Source organism: Leptonychotes weddellii, chromosome 16 (genome assembly GCF_054177405.1).
Source record: "Leptonychotes weddellii isolate Sample4059 chromosome 16, ASM5417740v2, whole genome shotgun sequence".
NCBI lineage: Eukaryota > Metazoa > Chordata > Mammalia > Carnivora > Phocidae > Leptonychotes > Leptonychotes weddellii.
In genome coordinates, this window is record NC_138384.1 from 32645945 (window position 1) to 32665846 (window position 19902).

General features: G+C 36.8%; 1 protein-coding gene across 1 annotated transcript in view; it reads left to right on the plus strand.

The window, feature by feature from the left end:
• The window catches only part of VPS35 (VPS35 retromer complex component), a 28914-nt gene that overhangs the window by 3493 nt on the left and 5519 nt on the right, over positions 1-19902 (plus strand). The window contains exons 2-12 of the mRNA XM_081806638.1: positions 3779-3877; positions 5116-5212; positions 6438-6561; positions 7144-7326; positions 9015-9228; positions 10218-10301; positions 11317-11426; positions 15022-15118; positions 15225-15373; positions 17098-17305; positions 17719-17874. Of these exons, the coding sequence (XP_081662764.1) occupies positions 3779-3877; positions 5116-5212; positions 6438-6561; positions 7144-7326; positions 9015-9228; positions 10218-10301; positions 11317-11426; positions 15022-15118; positions 15225-15373; positions 17098-17305; positions 17719-17874 (1521 nt within the window). The remainder of the gene's footprint in view (positions 1-3778; positions 3878-5115; positions 5213-6437; positions 6562-7143; positions 7327-9014; positions 9229-10217; positions 10302-11316; positions 11427-15021; positions 15119-15224; positions 15374-17097; positions 17306-17718; positions 17875-19902) is intronic.

Genomic DNA, 19902 nt, shown 5'->3' on the forward strand with positions numbered 1-19902 from the left:
CCACTGAGCAAGGAGCCCGATGTGGCACTCGATCCCAGGACCCTGGGATCATGACCTGAGCTGAAGGCAGATGCTTAACCAACTGAGCCACCCAGGCATCTCTGTAGTCTCTTTGTAACTACAGTTTTATTTGCTATATTAATGTTATTATACACAGTAGCCAAAAGGTGGAAGCAACCCAAGTATCCCATCAATAGAAGAATAGATAAAATATGGTATATAGATATGATGGAATATTATTCAGCCTTAAAAAGAAAGGAAATTCTGACAAATGCTACAACATGGATGAACCTTGAAGACATTATGCTAAGTTGAAATGGCCAGATACAAAAGAGTATGATTCTACTTATATGAGGTACCTAGAGAAGTCAGACTCATAGAGACAGACTCATAGAGAAAGTTGCCTGGGGTAGCAGTAGATAATGGGGGGTTATTGTTTTATGGGTATAGAGTTTCCTTTGGGAACGATGAAAGAATACTTGGAGATGGATGGTGGTGATGACCGTACAACAATGTGAATGTACTTAATGCCACTGAACTGCACATTTAAAAATGGTTAAAATGGGGCGCCTGGGTGGCTCAGTCGTTAAGCATCTGCCTTCGGCTCAGGTAATGATCCCAGGGTCCTGGGATCGAGCCCTGCATCAGGCTCCCTGCTCGGCTGGAAGCCTGCTTCTCCCTCTCCCACTCCCCCTGCTTGTGTTCTCTCTGTCTTTGTCAAATAAATAAAAATCTTTAAAAAAATAAAAATAAAAAATGGTTAAAATGGCAAATTATATGTTATATATATTTTACCACAATAATTATAAAAATTTCCTGATTTATCTCTAAGTTGGTCATCTGAACTTAATGAAATCCATTGATTCTAATAATTGTTAAATCTATTGCATCTAGAGATAAAAAGCCAAAAAAAAATCCAAACCATAGCTTGGTGTCACTGAAGTTCTCAGAGGACTAGCCCAGGATGGGTAGTGAATTTCATTAAGTCAGAATCCTCAGATGCTGGTGTTGTCTTTGCCTCTGAAACCAACATTTTACACTTGATAGTTCTGCTGTATAAATTAAGGTTCCCTTTAAGTTTAGTTTAAAAGTCACAACTTTTTCTTTGAAATTTGTATATGTTTGTGAAGAAGCGTGGTCATAGGGAAGCACAGGTTACTAGATTTGCTATAGGAAAAAAAATAGAGATGCTTGGCATTTCGTATTATTAATTTTTTTCTCTTTCCAAAGTTAGACCAAGAAGTTTTCCATTTTTATAAGTGATTCTAATTAAAAAATGGGTTTTATGTGGTTTTTGTTAATCTCAAATTCAGTGCTGTTTTGTCTAGATAATAAAACAGACCAGATTTAACTTTTAGGTTTATGGGTAAGTCTTTGCCTTCCTCCTTTCCATCTCATTGTATAAGAGGCATTTTACCTTTAAACATTTTTTTAAGTTGAAATTCATATAACGTGGGCACCTGGGTGGCTCAGTTGGTTAAGTGACTGCCTTCGGCTCAGGTCATGATCCTGGAGTCCCGGGATCGAGTGCCACATCGGGCTCCCTGCTCGGTAGGGAGTCTGCTTCTCCCTCCTCCCTCTCATGCTCTCTGTCTCTCATTCTCTCTCTCTCAAATAAATAAATAAAACCTTTAAAAAAAAAAAAAGAAAAGAAATTCATATAATGTAAGATTAGCCATTTTATTTATTTATTTATTTATTTATTTATTTATTTAAGAGGAGGTAGAGAATATTGGGGGAGGGGCAGAGGGGAAGAGAGAATCTTCAAGCAGACTCCCCGCTGATCATGGAGCCCAACTCAGGGCTTGATCCCAGGACCCCTGATATCATGACCTGAACTGAAGTCAAGAGCTGGCTGCTCAACCGTCTGAGCCACCCAGGCGCCCCAAGATTAACCATTTTATTTTATTTTATTTTATTTTTTTTTTTTTAAAGATTTATTTGACAGAGAGAGAGACAGCGAGAGCAGGAACACAAGCAGGGGGAGTGGGAGAGGGAGAAGCAGGCTTCCCGCGGAGCAGGGAGCCCGATGCGGGGCTCGATCCCAGGACCCCGGGATCATGACCTGAGCCGAAGGCAGATGCTTAACGACTGAGCCACCCAGGCGCCCCCCAAGATTAACCATTTTAAAGTGAACAATTCAGTGGCATTTAATACATTTGCAGTGTTATACAACCACCATTTCTGTCCAGTTCCAAAACATTTTTATCACTTCCAAAGGAAAACCTGTACTCATTAAGTAGTTATTCCCCCATTCTCTCTTCTGGTAACCACAAGTCTACTTTCTGTTTCTATGGATAATTTGCCTGTTCTGGATATTTCATATGGACTCATACAATACATGGTCTTTTGTGTCTGGCTTCTTTCACTTAGCATAATGTTTTTTAGTTTCATTCACGTCACATATATCACTACTTTGTTCCTTTTTATGATTGAATAATATTCCAGTATACGTATTTATATATATGTGTATACCACAAGTTAGCCATTCATCTGTTGATTCTTTTTTTTAAGATTTTATTTATTTATTTGAGAGTGAGAGAGAATGAGTGGGGGGAGGGACAGAGAGAAGCAGACTCCCTGCTGAGCAGGGAGCCTGATGCGGGGCTTGATCCCTGAGGTCATGACCTGAACTAAAGGTAGATACTTAACTGATTGAGCCACCCAGGCACCCCCATCTGTTGATTCTTTAGCCATTTTTTATTAAATATATAACCTAAACATTCTAAAACCAGCTCATTCATTCATACAGTGAACATGTGTCAGGCAATGTGTTGGGTCCCGAGGACATCAAAATGACCATTATTTATAATTACAATATAATGCATACTGCAGTAGAGGTGTAAACACAGTGTTTATACACGTGAAGGATGGAGTGGTTAATTCTGTTTGACCAGTAGATCTAATTAATTTTGCAAGCAGGGTTTTGTTGATAACAAAGGGAGGCGTATCTAGATATATTTTGTCCATTATAGCTGTAGATTTTTCTATTTGAAATGATAAGGTAGGTACTTGAGGAGAGTACTCCTTATGGTCTACTATCAGTCACTAATAATAATTTCAGCTATTTTATTTCTAAGTTCTTTAGTCTCTTGTGGCATATTGCTGAGAAGGTCATTGTTTGATAAACTGGTTTCTAGACTAAAATGCAGATGAAAAGTAGTATAGAGGAGAAAAAGGCTTTTAGAGATTTGGGTGAGACTATACGTATCATAAGGATTAGATTGGTTATATGGCTATATTCTGTTGTTGGATTCAGACTAACACCACATGTTTTTTGAGGCCAACCTGCTACAAGAATGTTGAGTCATTTTCTGAGAGAGTAGAGATTCTCTACCCATTACTGTTCCCTTTCAGCATTATTATTATTTTTTTAAATATTTTATTTATTTATTTGAGAGAGAGAGAGAATGAGAGACAGAGAGCATGAGAGGGAGGAGGGTCAGAGGGAGAAGCAGACTCCCTGCCAAGCAGGGAGCCCGATGCGGGACTCGATCCCAGGACTCCAGGATCATGACCTGAGCCGAAGGCAGTCGCTTAACCAACTGAGCCACCCAGGTGCCCCCCTTTCAGCATTATTATGCTATTAATTTGGGTGACTGGGTATGGCTCTCGGTTCAATAGTTGTCAAAAATAGATAAATGGGTTTGAGATCTAGAACTGGAATGACCCTTTTATGAAAGCCTTGGAAAAGGGCTATGGCTAGAACTACAGAAATAACAGATTTTTTAGAAGAGAGTGCTAATGAGACATTAATGAAGTATTTTTTATTTTTCAGCCTACAACACAGCAGTCACCTCAGGATGAGCAGGAAAAGCTCTTGGATGAAGCCATACAGGCTGTGAAGGTCCAGTCATTCCAAATGAAGAGATGCCTGGTAAGAATGTCAGTATGGGAGGCAAAATTGCCGTCTGTATGTTTTGTAAGGTTGTATAGTACCACTGCTTCTGCTGAATGTAATCTTCAGTGTCTTCTGGCATACATCTTCCATCTCACCTCCCTCAAGCACTGCATGGAACAATTCCAGCAGAGAGCGCTGTTTACTTGCATTTACATTTATGATTTGGGATTGTCTTCCCTATCAGAATGGAAGCTTCCCGAGGACAAGAGACCACCCTACCTTTTATCACGATACCAATATCTGACCTTAGTTACTAGTCTCATTGGTTCTGTACCTCAAACCTGAGGAGTACTTGACATAATAAATGTGCTTAATAAATATTTGTTGAACGGATGTATTTAAATGCTTTCATTTTGGATTATTCATCTTTTTTTTCTATCTTGAGCAAGTCTTTTGTTTCCATTCTGAATAGATACATATTTTTTGCAGCAACCAGCTGGAAAATTATACTTACACCAATTTCTGTGTTTTCATATTCTGAAAGACAGGGTAGGAAGTAATCTATTTAGAAACTATAGATTCTCTGCATTAAAATTTAAGAAATGGAACCAAATAGTCTGGTACTTCAAGATATAAGTTGCTCTGTTGATATCTTACCTTTGTAAAGTGTCTCACAATTTCTAAATGCTGTTTTAACCATTTATATGTATTGTATTTTTTCCTTGCAAAAAAAAATGTCTTGGAATGGAGAAAATGGGTGGGTATGGAGCTTGATTATTGCTTGCTTCTGTCTCTTTCTGAGTATGAGTATTGTTTCCTGTATTTAAAGGCATTGTCTGCATATATGTGTTGAGTGGGACTCATGGGCATTGTGCAGAGGAAAGCATACTTAAGGGATTGTCATTTCAGACATCTCTGTCTTTATGACAAAGCCATTGTCAGGATAGTAGCTTGTTTTAAAAGAATTAATATGCCAGCTCTCCTGATTGCAGGTAAATGTGAATTAATGGAGCTACTTTTATAGTCACTAGAAGTTGGAAAGATTAGAGTTATGCCAGGAAGTTTATAGTCCTAGTTAAATAAGACTTACTAAGCTTTGCAGTCCAGGTGAGGAACCATGAATCTTTTTATTTCCGTAGAGAGAAGGCAAGGTGAAACTAAACCTGATTGTTATGTAATTAAAATAATTTAAGTGCTATATACTGTGTAACAAATCCAAGTTAAATGTTTATTTAAATTAAACATTCCCATCAATTCTCTTGGTATTTCTGTAGGACAAAAACAAGCTTATGGATGCTCTGAAACATGCTTCTAATATGCTTGGTGAACTCCGGACTTCTATGTTATCACCAAAGAGCTACTATGAACTTTGTATCTTTTGAATGTTGAAGACCATTCTGATCATACTTTTTTCTTGATAAGGCCATATTTTGTTTTTTTCTTATTAAGTTTTTCTGGCATTACATTATTTTTCTTTGTCTTAACCAAATAGTACTCCTCCATGTAAATTTTGTGAGAAAAAGAAAAACTTAGTATCAGAAACCCTCTTTCTATGCTTAAACTTCTTTGTTGCTATATTTCAATTTTTATTCCCTTCATGAAGGATATTGAGGCTATTAGGCAGTTGGTTCTTTAATGCTTAGATTTTGTCATGCAGGACTCTGAAGTGAAAATGAATTCAATGATTTGCCATTTCAAAACCTCTAGTAGTCTGATGGGCAATCCTTATTTTTACTGCTTTGCTTTACCAGACATTTTTTTTTTAAGATTTTATTTATTTATTTGAGAGAGAGAATGAGATAGAGAGAGCATGAGAGGGGGAGGATCAGAGGGAGAAGCAGACTCCCCACTGAGCAGGGAGCCCAATGTGGGACCTCGATCCCGGGACTCCAGGATCATGACCTGAGCCGAAGGCAGTTGCTTAACCAACTGAGCCAACCAGGTGCCCCGCTTTACCGGACATCTTTAAAAACTCTTACTTTATTTTTTTTAGCATTTTATTTATTTATTTTTTTTTTTAAAGATTTTATTTATTTATCAGAGAGAGAGACAGAGGCAGGCAGAGGGAGAAGCAGGCTCCTTGCTCAGCAAGGAGCCCGATGTGGGACTCGATCCCAGGACCCTGGGATCATGACCTGAGCCGAAGGCAGACGCTTAACCGACTGAGCCACCCAGGCATCCCTAGCATTTTATTTTATTTCATTTATTTAAGTTTTTATTAGAATCACATGGTGTTCATCACAAGAGCCCTCCTTAATCCCCATCACCTATATAATCCATTCCCCCACCAACCTCCCCTCTGGTAACCATCAGTTTGTTCTCTTAGTTAAGAGTCTCTTTCTTTCTTGGTTTGTCTGTCTCTCTTTTTTTTTCTCTTTACTCATTTGTTTTGTTTCTTAAATTCTACATATAAGTGAATAAAAACCCTTATTTTAAAATAAGGAAAGCCCAACTGAAATTCTGTCTTCATTTAAACATGTTCTCTTAAAGGACTAACGTTTAAGGTATTTGCCCGATAGTTTAATGACTCCAGCAAGTTCCAGAGTATTGCTTAGGTTGGCTTAGATTTATTTGAGTCCTTAATCATAATTAAAAGATATGGCTATTTCTGATGAACTACACTACTTGGAAGTCTACCTGACAGATGAATTTGCTAAAGGAAGAAAAGTGGCAGATCTCTATGAACTTGTACAGTATGCTGGAAACATTATCCCAAGGCTGTAAGTAATTGAGAATCTGAGGGTTTTTATATCTGCATTTTCCACTTTGATTTTTAAAAACCAATATTAAGGTTATTTAATTTCTTGACAAATTGAAATTAACATTTTGGTAGATATTCTGGATTTTTAAGTTTTAAGGTATAATTAATTTTATTTCTATATGGATAATTGAAGAATTTTGGAAATAGAAAAAGTAGACATACTATTTTGTTTAATGTCTTGGCTACTAGAAAAATTAATATGACATTCTCTTACTAGTATGTTTAAAGGTGATAATGATACTTATGTATGTATATATGTATGTGTGTACATATTTATATACTTATATGTACACATATATTTTTGTATGTCTGTAAATATATGTGTATGTAGTTTGTATGTAAATATATGTATAGATTGGGGGAAGGTCAGTGAGTTGTTATATTTTAAATTAGATATTTTTTCATTGTGCAGAAGAAAAACCTGGTCCCTGTCTTGCTTAATATGTTTGGATTCAGTATGTTTAGACAATCAAATTGTTGACTTGAGTATTTTATTTATTTATGAATATTTTAATGAAATGTTTCCTTATAATTTCCCTAGTTATCTGTTGATCACAGTTGGAGTTGTATATGTCAAGTCATTTCCTCAGTCCAGGAAAGATATTTTGAAAGATTTGGTAGAAATGTGTCGTGGTGTGCAGCATCCCTTGAGAGGTTTATTTCTTCGGAACTATCTTCTTCAGTGTACCAGAAACATCTTGCCTGATGAAGGAGAGCCAACAGAGTAAGTGATTTTCTTTTTTGATTTAGTTGTTAATACTTTTTTGTTGTAGAATATATAAGAAGTATAGACAAATGTATAGAAAAAAACAAATATCAATATTTCTCCCACCCACAGGCAGTACTTGTAGCATTTCATGTAGAGATTTCCTTCAGCATATGTGGTATGATGCAAAATATACTCTTATAAAAATTGTGTTTGTGGATTACTTATTAGAACCTGCTTTTTTCATTAAACGTAATTTTATGAGAGCATTTTTCCATTACATTAAGTATTCTTTGACGATGGGACTTTTTAAATGAATTATATTTTGAAGTTATATTTGTGATGAAGTACTGACATATGCTTAACTTATTCTATGAACTAGCTAATTTTCGTGTTGTTTCTTGAATGTCTTAATCAGTTTTTGTCATTTATGGACTGCCAGATACCCTGGATATAAGTGATTTACATTATCTCTATACACAAATTACATATTAACGTCAAAACAGAAGAAACAAAAGACTTTCAATGAGAGCCCTGTCTCTTGTGTGACCAGTGTTCCAGTATCCACGTCCATTGCACTTAAATCCCACATAGGGGTAGATGGTCAGCCAGCTGTGGTCTGCAACCAGTTAGGTGAACTATTTATGTGCAGATTTCCTAGATTGAGGAATTTAATTCCTTTTAAGTTTATTTATTTATTAAAAAAATTGTTTTTTTTAAGTAATCTCTACATCCAACATGGGGCTCAATCCCAGGACCCCGAGATCAAGAGTCGCATGTCCTACTGACTGAGCCAGTCAGGCACTCCTTGTTTAAGTTCATTTATTCATTTATTTCTAAGGTGTACAGTTCAGTAGTTTTTAGTATATCTGTATCAGTTCCTTTTTAAGAGAAAAAATATAAAAATTTACCATGCCTGTGATAAAGTTAAATGGTATAGAAAAGGTAAAAATTTAACGGTGTTGAGAAGATGGTGAGGTTGTTTTATTATGATTTGACTGTCAATTTTGAGCGTTTAATTAGGCAGTCATTAAAAAATTTTGAAAACTATGTTCTCTATCCTACGAGATGAAAAATAAGCAGGAAATACATGGTCTCTTCCCTCACAAAGCTTATATTCCAGTTGAAAACGTAAAATGTTCAACAGTAAAAGGATATAGTTAGAGTGCCTGAGTGGCTCAGTAGGTTAAGCATCTGCCTTCGGCTCAGGTCATGATCCCAGGGTCCTGGGATTGAGTCCTGCATCGGACTCTGTGCTCAGCACGAGTATGCTTGTCCCTGTCCCTCTCCCTCAGCCCCTCCCCACCGGTTGTGCACTCATACACGTGCTCTCTCTCTCTCTCAAATAAATAAATAAATAAAATCTTTTAAAAAAATTACGTAGTTAGTATATTATAAGTATCATTTTTTTAAAGCTTTTCGAATTAATGGAGTTGTTGTGAGAACAAGTTGACCCAGGGTAGGAAATGAGGGAAAGTTTTTTGTTCCTTTACACTTGTACTGTGTCCTCTCCCTGGTGTTTTTTTTCTCTTGAGTCTATTTCCCTTGAAATTGAACACTGAGCCAATGAAGTTGAAAGTTTCTTCTATAAAACATTGATGTATTAAAGAGATAAGAAGGAAACACACAAAGGAGAACGATAACAGTAAGATGGTCCTATAGTGTAAATAGTGTATGTAAAGATTTTTTTTCAACTCTCTTTGCAGTGAAGAAACAACTGGCGATATCAGTGATTCCATGGATTTTGTACTACTTAACTTTGCAGAGATGAACAAGCTCTGGGTGCGAATGCAGCATCAGGGACATAGCCGAGATAGAGAAAAAAGAGAACGAGAAAGACAAGAACTGAGAATTTTAGTGGGAACAAATTTGGTGCGCCTCAGTCAATTGGAAGGTGTAAATGTGGAACGTTACAAACAGGTGTATATCCTTTTTACTTGTCACCTTTTCTTATGTCATGACTTCATGACATAATACATGTCAATATAAATTGAAGTCTGATTTTTTCAATTAAAATATTTTTATTAAATAATATTACATTGAAAACCACTTTAAAATTAAAGACAAGTATATTGAAAGATATATTTTCAGTTTGTGTTTGTAGATTGGAAAACTCAATATTATTAAGATACTAATTTTTCTTAAATTGAGATTGACTCTAAAGCTGCAGTAAGAATGTGATATTGGTGGAGGAGATAAACACATAAATCAGTGGGAGGAATAAAGCAGAGATTGACAGACTTTTTCTATAAAGGACCAAATAGTAAAGATTGTTTGATTTTGTAAGCCATGTTGTCTGCAACTACTAAACTCTGCACTTGTAGCGAAAAGCAACAACAGACAATATGGAAGTGATTTACAAAAGCAGACATTGAGCTAGATTTGCTCAGCCCTGGAAAAGATAGTCCAGAATAGGCTCACCATATGTAATAAGTTACTTTTGATAAAAGTGTAATAGTAACCTTTTCAACAAATGTTTCTGGAACAGTTGGACATCTGTGTGCAAACAAGATCCTTGAACTATGACCCATTCTCATACCATATAGAAAAACTCAAAAAATGGATCAGAGGCCTAAATATAAAACCTAAAACTATAAAACTTTTAGAAGAAAATACAAAGTAAATCTTTATAATGTTGGATTAGACAAAGATTTCTTAGGACACGAAAGGCACAAATCAGAAAAAAAATTGATAAAATCAACTTCATCCTAAATGACTTATTAAGTAGAAGTCCAGAATTAAATTTTTATTGAAAAATTCTTCTGTAAAATGTTAAAGTTTAATTTAAAAAGTAAGTATGGGTTGGAAAAATCTAAAATAAAATTCTCAAATTAATAGCTTAAATACGTTATTAGAGGAGTGGCTTAGGATTTAAAAATAATGTTTTACCTCTTACCTTTTTCTTTTAGATTGTTTTGACTGGCATATTGGAGCAAGTTGTGAATTGCAGGGATGCTTTGGCTCAAGAATATCTTATGGAGTGTATTATTCAGGTAAGTAAGGACATTTATTTTACCTTTTAAAAGGACTCATTTTAGGGGCGCCTGGGTGGCTCAGTCGTTAAGCGTCTACCTTTGGCTCAGGTCATGGTCCCGGGGTCCTGGGATCGAGTCCCACATCAGGCTCTCTGCTTGGCAGGAAGCCTGCTTCTCCCTCTCCCTCTCCTACTCCCCCTTGCTTGTGTTCCCTCTCTTGCTGTCTCTCTCTCTCTGCCAAATAAATAAAATCTTTAAAAAAAAAAAAGACTCATTTTATCCTTCATTAATTTTCATTGTTTTGAAAAAAAATCTTGATAGAATAGAAATAAACTATCCTGAGGCACCTGGGTGGGTCAGTGGGTTGAGCATCTGACTCTTGATTTTGGCTCAGGTCATGATCTTGGGGGTCCTGGGATCGAGCCCTGCATGGGGCTCCTGGCTCAGTGGGGAGTCTGCTGGTCTCACTCTCCCTCTGCCCCTCCCCCCACTCATGTGCATGCTCGCCTGCATTCTCTCTCTAAAATAAATACATTTTTTTTTTTAAGATTTTATTTATTTATTTATTTGACAGAGAGAGAGATAGCGAGAGCAGGAACACAAGCAGGGGGAGTGGGAGAGGAGAAGCAGGCCTCCCACTGAGCAGGGAGCTTGATGTGGGGCTTGATCTCAGGACCCTGGGACCATGACCTGAGCCGAAGGCAGACGCTTAATGACTGAGCCACCCAGGCGCCCCAATAAATAAATCTTTTTAAAAAAAAGGAAAGAGAAAAGAAAATAAGCTGTTCTGAGTAAAGAATTATTTTCTCTTACGGATAACGTGGCTTTGTATTGATCTCCAAGTTCTCTAGTTCTCATTAGTTTTAGTTTAATTGTAGATGTACTTTGTTGAAAGAGGCTCAAAAGTAATGTATTTGAATTTAGTTGTGTAAGATTTAAACGATTGATTCCACAAATATGAACTTTACCGTAAGTCCAGAATATAATGTGAAATACTTTTACTTGTGTCAGTTAATTATTATTTGATTTTTAGGTTTTCCCTGATGAATTCCACCTTCAAACTTTGAATCCTTTTCTCCGGGCCTGTGCTGAGTTACACCAAAATGTAAATGTGAAGAACATAATCATTGCTTTAATTGATAGGTAAGTGCTTCCAACACTGGACTGCAGTGTTCTGACTGGGGACTAATGACTTTAAAACATTTTAGTGAATTACTTATTTCTGTTACATCTTTATTATATTAATGATTTTAAAGCAATTACACTATGGACAGCTTTGTTCTGTAAGTATGAGTATGTACCAGGTGTTTGCCTAGCTTAGGCATGAAAGAGGTTTAGCAGGAGGCATGGAAATAATATTTTTAATCTAGACATTTATTTATTAAAAAAAATTTTTTTTTTTATAGATTTGGTTTATTTATTTGACAGAGGGGAGAGATAATGAGAGTGAGAGCACAAGCAGGGGGAGGGGCAAAAGGAGAGAGAGAAGCAGGCTCCCCCCTGAGCAAGGAGCCCAACGTGGGACTCGATCCTAGGACTCGGGGATCATGACCTGAGCCGAAGGCAGGCACTTAACCGACTGAGCCACCCAGGTGCCCCTATGTCATACAGATCCATTATTTAAATCTTAAAAATTCAAAGAACAAGATTTGTTTTTTATAATAATGAAAGTTACCTTTTAGTGGGAACTGATTTGATTTGGAATCTTTTTTTATCAAGTAGCCATTAGATATAGATGATTAAGAATGTTCAGGTAAGGGGGGGGCGCCTGGGTGGCTCAGTCAGTTAAGCACCTGCCTTTGGCTTGGGTCATGATCCTGGAGTCCCAGGATTGAGCCCCATGTCGGGCTCCCTGCTCACGGGGAGTCTGCTTCTCTCTCTCCCTCTGCCCCTCCTCCCGCTCATGTTCTCTCGCTTGCTCACTCACTATGTCTAAATAAAATAAAAAGAATGTTCAGGTAAGGGCACCTGGGTGGCTCAGTCAGTTAAGCGTCTTCCCTGAGCTCAGGTCATGATCCCAAGGTCCTGGGATTGAGCCCCACATCAGGCTCCCTGCTCAGTGGGGAGTCTACTCCTCCCTTTCCCTCTGCCCCTCCCCTGGCTTGTGCTCTCTCTTGCTCACTCTCTCTCAAATAAATAATTTAAAAAATTTAAAAAAAAAATGTTCGGGTAATCATTCTATCATCACATTTTTTTAAAGAAGAATTTTGAAGTATTAAATATGTTTAGTAAATCCCGTTTAGGTTTAGATTTTACTTTAGACATTGGTCTTGGTTAAAAGTATAAAACTTGGGTCTTTGATAATGGCTTTAATGAGTGTCTGCTTGGCAACTGTGCTGAGTGCTAGTATATGATATGTGTCCTTCTTGTTAGCTTACACATCCTTGACCTTATGAGACCAGGAACCTAAATAAAGATTTATTTGTGCAAATACTTTTTTTTGTATTTTAAATACCTAATTTACTAGTTTAAAGTCTAAGAATTTATATAGCAAATTCTCCAAATCACCAGTTTAAATCTGGGTAGCAAGAATTATATGTGAATTGGGCATACTCTTTTTTTTAAAGATTTTATTTATTTATTTGAGAGAGAGCAAAAGTGATCAGGGAGGGAGAGGGATCCCAGAGGGAGAGGGAGAAGCAGACTCGCCACTGAGTGGAGACCCCAATGTGGGGCTCGATCACAGCACCCTGAGATCATGACCTGAGTCAAAGGCAGACGCTTCACCAACTGAGTCATCCAGGTGCCCCAAATTGGGCATACTCTTAATGGAAGCTAATAATGGGATTTATCTTTTAAAGATTGCTCTTTAAAATCATGGCTGTTAAATACATTTGTCACTTTAATTTTTATCTGTGATGTACTTGATTAGGCTTCAAAGAATGTGGCAGAATCAGGCTGTTGAAAATCTTTTTATGTATGGTATAAAATAGGGCATATAATAAGAATGCAGTGAAATAAGACCTCATTGACAAAACCGTTCAGTTAAAAATGAATTGACCACTTATACCATACACAAAAGTAAACTCAAAATGGGTTAAAGACCTAAATGTGATACCTGAAACCATAAAAATCCTAAAAGAGAACACAGGCAGTAATTTCTCTGACATTGGCCATAGCTACATTTTCTTAGATATGTCTCCTGAGGCAAGGGAAATAAAAGCAAAAATAAACTATTGGGACTACATCATAATAAAAAGTTTCTGCACAGTGAAGGAAGCAGTCAACAAAACTAAGAGGCAAACTACTGAATGAGAGAATATATTTACAAATGACATATCTGATAAATGGTTAGTATCCAAAATATAAAGAACTGATAAAACTCAACATCCAAAAACCAAATAATCCAATTTAAAAATGAGGAGAAAACATGAATAGACATTTCTCCAAAGAAGACATCCAATGGCCAACAGACACATGAAAAGATGCTCAACATCACTCATCATCAGGGGAAATGCAACTCAAAACTGCAATGAGTTATCGCCTCACACCTGTCAGAACAGCTAAAATGGAAATCACACAAGAAAAACAAGTGTTGCCGAGGATGTGAAGAAAAAGGAACCCTCTTACATTGTTGGTGAGAATGCAGACTGGTATAGCCGCTGTGGAAAACAGTGTAGAGGTTCCTCAAAAACTTAAAAATGGAACTACCCTCTGATCCAGCAATCACGCTACTGGATATCTACCCAAAAAATACAAAAACATTAATTCAGAGGGATACATGCAACCTTATGTTTATAGCAGCATTACCTACAATAGCCAAATTATGGAAGCAGCCCAGGTGTCTATGGATAGATGAGTGGACAAAAAGATGTGGTATATAAATAATGGAATGTTATTCAGCCATAAAAAGAATGAAATCTTGCTATTTGCAATGACATGGATGGAGCTAGAGAGTATTATGCTGAGCTAAATAAGTCAGAGAAAGACAAATGCCAGATGATTTCACTCATGTGGAATTTAAGAAGCAAATGAACAAAGGGGAAAAAAAAGACAAACCAAGGAACAGACTCTTAACTCTAGAGAACAAACTGATGGTTTCCAGAGGGGAGGTCGGTGGGGGAATGGGGGAAATAGGTGATGGGGATTAAGGAGTACACTTGTCATGATGAGCACTGGGTGATGTGTGGAAGTGTTGAATCACTATATTGTACACCTGAAACTAACAACACTGTCAACTGTAATGGAATTAAAACCTTAATTCAAAAAATGAATTGAGGGCATGATCGGCTCCAGTCCATGTCCTTTTTTAAAATCTTTTTTATTTTTTATTTTTATTTATTTATTTTTATTCTTATGTTAATCCCCATACATTACATCATTAGTTCTAGATGAAGTGTTCCATGATTCATTGTTTGTGCATAACACCCAGTGCTCCATGCAGTTAAAATCTTTTTTAATGTTCTAGGAGAACCTTGTAGAAAATACAGAAAAGTATAAAGAATAAAATGTCATCCAAGGGCTTGGGCGCCTGGGTGGCTCAGTTGGTTAAGCGACTGCCTTCGACTCAGGTCATGATCCCAGAGTCCTGGGATCAAGTCCCACATCGGGCTCCCCCTTCTCTGTTGGGAGCCTGCTTCTCCCTCTGCCTCTGCCTGCCACTCCCCCTGCTTGTGTTCACTCTGTCTCTCTCTCTATGTCAAATAATAAAATCTTTAAAAAAAAAAAAAAGTCATCCATGATCCCACTACCTAAAAATTCCTGTATTTGTTAAAATAAAGATTATTTTATTTTCCAGATTAGCTTTATTTGCTCACCGTGAAGATGGACCTGGAATCCCAGCAGATATTAAACTTTTTGACATATTTTCACAGCAGGTGGCTACAGTAATACAGGTTTGTATGGCTTTTCTCCTAAGTTCTCAGAACTTTGAAACTTCTCAGCTGGTAGATCCTTTTGTGATTGTTAAAAATAAATTCTGTGGTTTTCTCAACATTTCAGTCTAGACAAGATATGCCTTCAGAGGATGTTGTATCTTTACAAGTCTCTCTCATTAATCTCGCTATGAAGTGTTACCCTGATCGTGTGGACTATGTTGACAAAGTTCTAGAAACTACAGTGGAAATATTTAATAAGCTCAACCTTGAACAGTAAGTCAAAGTTACATTTTTATAAAAACCCTCATAAAGCACTCTTTTTAATCCTAGATTTGTTTTTCTTAATTGCTTTTTGAAATGTTAGCATTTGTTTTAAGCATTTGTTAGATTGATATGCTTGGTGTTAATCAGCGCAGAAAGTAGCATCCAATTTCTTGGTTGTGTACATTGATCAAGTCGTGGCACTCATGGACTATAAGTAGTCTTTGTGGACCAGAGTCTCTCCATTTCAAACCCCTTTGATATATGAATGAGTTTTCATACTGGTAAGGAAATTAAGAGTTGACCTTGGAACAGTGTTACAGGGGTTGGGGCACTGACCTTCCGTGCAATTGAGAAACTGCTTATAACTTTTAATTCCCTGAAACTTAACTACTCATAACCTACTGTTGACCAGAAGCCTTACCGGTAACACAGTTAATTAACACATATTTTATACATTCTACATAGTATATACTGTATTCTTACAATTAAGTAAGCTAGAGAAAAATGTTATTTAAAAAATTACAGGAAGAGAAAATACATTTTATTGTACTGTATTTGTAGAAAAACATCCATGTGTAAGTCGGCCTGCACAATTCAAATCCATGTTCGTGGGTCAACTGTGTTTATATTAAGCAGTGTTGCTGTAGGAAGTGGTTTCCTAGAGATGAATAAGTTGTAAAAAGTTAGGAGCATATGTATATTTAAGGCGTGGAAATTAAATTGTTTAAAAATATTTTTCTGTTTTGTGCTTTGATTTTGATACCATCAAAGTATTTTGTTGCCTAGCTGGGAGCCTCAACTGTGCTGTCCTAGTCTGTGGCATCCTCTAGTGGCCACTGTGTGCAATTCTGATCCCTTTACCTTTTCCCCGGCAGTCCCCTTACAGTCCTGTCCTGCACTGCATCTGAACATGGGGTCAAGCCAGCCCCTCTCCCCTTACCCTTATTATTCATAATTTTACCTCATATAATCTTTTTCTTTTTCATCTCCCTTCTTGTGGTTTAGCCGCATCAGGAAGATTTCTTATTTTCCTTTACCTCTTTTTATTCACCATCGCCCCTTCTTTTAGTTACTTCCACTTTTGTGAACTGAAAAACATTCCAGATTTGAGAGAAAATTAAATTATGTATCTGTATCTTCCCCCACCAAGTAAGTTTTAAAGTAAAATTAGACAAAGAATTAGAAATCCCAACCTGTATAGGTCTTATAAATACCCCAGGTATGCCTCATCTCCACAGAATGCTCCTATAGGCTACCTTAAATTCTGCCTGCTTTTCCTTGATCACCAACATCTGATGGAGAAGAAGCAGGGTTTTTTTTCTATTTTGTGGAGTTGCTAGCTTTGCACAGATTTTTTTTCTCTCTACTTATTTTCATCATGAATATACAGTATTTATTGGCTGTCTAGGAACTTAACGACCACTTAAAATACTTTCCTAAAAATGTCAAATGCTAGACAGTCATTTTACCTCCAGCTGTACAACCTTTTCGATGTTGTTACATCTTATTTTGTATTAATAGAACATTAAGAGATGAGTACATGTTTGTATTTAACTAGGCATCTTTATCTTCTCAGAAAGAGGTCATTGGAGTATTTTGAGATGGTGTAATCCACCTGACCTATTTCCTTTAATGTACAAATGAAAATTTTCAAGTTTTTATGCAATTAGTGTATTTGTATATGTAGAAAGTTAATTTTACTCATTAAAGGGCTGTTGTTTTTCTTTTTGTAGTATTGCTACCAGTAGTGCAGTTTCAAAGGAGCTCACCAGACTTCTGAAGATACCTGTTGACACTTACAACAACATTTTAACAGTCTTGAAATTAAAACATTTTCACCCACTTTTTGAGTACTTTGACTATGAGTCCAGAAAGAGCATGAGTTGTTACGTGCTTAGTAATGTTCTGGATTATAACACAGAAATTGTTTCTCAAGACCAGGTAAGAGCATACCAACATGCTATATATATTAGGAAAACAGAGACAACGTAGTAATGATGTTAGATCTTGAGACTCACACATGAAATGGGAGAAGAGGGTAATTTAATACTAAAAAAAGGTTACAATGAGCTTATTCATCATTACTCTAAATTAGAAATTAGAGGTTTATAAAGAAGAAATTATAAAACTATAATCCCACCAGAAAGAGAATAACTGCTATTAATTAATTTTTGGTGCATCTCTTTCCAGACTCTTATCTATATGTGTATCAGCATACATAAACTTTCTTAAAATAAAAGGAATTATGTTGTTAATACTGTTTGGTAACTTTACACAGCTGGAAACACTTTTGACAGTGACTTTATATGCTGATGGTTTCACTTCAGTGGGTTTCTGCATCTCTCATGTTACAGGTGGATTCCATAATGAATTTGGTATCCACACTGATTCAGGATCAGCCAGATCAGCCCATAGAAGACCCTGATCCTGAAGACTTTGCTGATGAGCAGAGCCTTGTGGGCAGATTCATTCATCTTCTGCGGTCTGAGGACCCTGACCAGCAGTACTTGGTATGAGTTAACTAAGTTATCATACACCTTCAAAGCTCCTAGTGAAATCCCATGTAGATGTGCCTCAAATGGTCTGATGCAGCTGTGGTCTTAGAAGGTTTTGAAAAAATTGCATCTGAATAAGAGATTAAGTGACATTCATGGACTTTCACTTTATATAGAAAAGCATAATTGTGAGCTTATGGGAAACAAGTTAGTTGCTCTAGTTTCTTTGAAGACTTCTTAAGAATTGCAGAAAACCTGTATTCCTTTATTGGGTGTTTAGTACTCATTCCATGTTCATTTTCTTTTTGAACTATGCTGCTGCTTTTAGAATTGTCCAGTTGTTTATCATAATAAAATTTAAAGTATAAGCAACAATCCTTATCTTCAGTTGTATTTATGTTTCCAAGGTTTGAAAATATAAGTTGTATGTGTTTGTCACATTGAAAATATGTGAAAAGACTTTAAAATTCAAATTGTCTTTTTTTTAACACCTTTTTCATGGCAAAGAACAATCAGTTAAGGTTTTCCCTTTCTTTATCATTAGTCTCAATAAATCTTTGTGAAATGAATAACATGTTGCCTGAGTAGGAATGTTGGTGACTGATCTGGATGATTTATTTTAATGAAAGGTAGCACAGATGGCAGTCTAATTATTCTTTGGGCAAAGTGTAGTTTAACTGTTGTTGGATTCATAGGCTGTTAGACTGATATAATGAGGAACATTTTTATTTGAGGTTGAGTCCTGACTTTCTCCTTCTGGTGACTTCCTTTGTTATAGTTGACACTCTTGTACTCCTTCATAAGCAGGGTGAAAAAGAAGCTGACTTATGTTGGCAGTGTGATAGTCTTTGCCTTGCCTTACTGATAAACATTCTGGGCACTCTGGTGTCACACTTGGTGCACTGTGTGTGATCTGTACACAGTGACTGGCTTATTGTTCAAATATTTTAACTGATTCCCTTCCGTTTCTGTGTCTCACATAACACACATGCCTACATGTGTTTTCTTTTTTTGTTGCAGTCCTAATGTATTAGTAGGAAGTATGCCTTCCACATGTAGCCAATTGATTATATCTATGCACCGAGAGACCTTTAAGGGAGAATCATTAGCTCTCATTTCCCCAAGGGGGAATGCATTCTCTTATCTGTCTATTATATCAGAGAAATTCACAAAACCTGAATATGTCACACATTGTGTCACACATATTAAAAAGTATTTCATGAATTCTTGTGGTTTTTCTTAAACAACCTGATGTTTATTTCAGAGTGGCTCTTTTAAAGTATATTGCCATTTCCTTTTACTTTAATGGTCTTTTTTCCCTGAATCAGGAGGTAAGACATACCATCAATACGGACATAGCTGCTTTGCATCCTAGTAATAGCCAGCATTTTCTGAGCCCTTGCACCCTTGCCTTGTGTCAGGTACTGGTAACTCTTCACATGTATTACTTGATCTTCCCAACAAGAACAACCACCACCACTGCATTTTTCAAATGAAACTTTTATAGCTAAGAGAAGGTAAATAATTTGCTCAGGGTCACTCAGGTAGTAGGTGTTAGAATCTACTTTTAAATATAAGTCTGTCTTCAGAGCCTGCAGTCTTTATCAGCATAGCAGACTTTGTACATGTGTGTGTGGAAATATGTTAATATCTGTCTCTGACCCTGACTAGTTGTGTTACCTTGGGCACATTATGCAGCCTCTTTGAACCTCAGCCTTCTTCATTTTTGAAATGGGGTTACTCTCTGTCTTGGTTGTGATGTCGATTATATTGACTCTGTGAGATAATGTAAAGCATCTACTATAAAGCCTGGTACATCAGATGTAGTCAAAAATGGTAGCCATGGGGGCGCCTGGGTGGCTCAGTCGGTTAAGCGTCTGCCTTCGGCTCAGGTCATGATCCCAGGGTCCTGGGATCGAGCCCCGCATCGGGCTCCCTGCTCCGCGGGAAGCCTGCTTCTCCCTCTCCCACTCCCCCTACTTGTGTTCCCTCTCTCGCTGTGTCTCTCTCTGTCAAATAAATAAATAAAATCTTTAAAAAAAA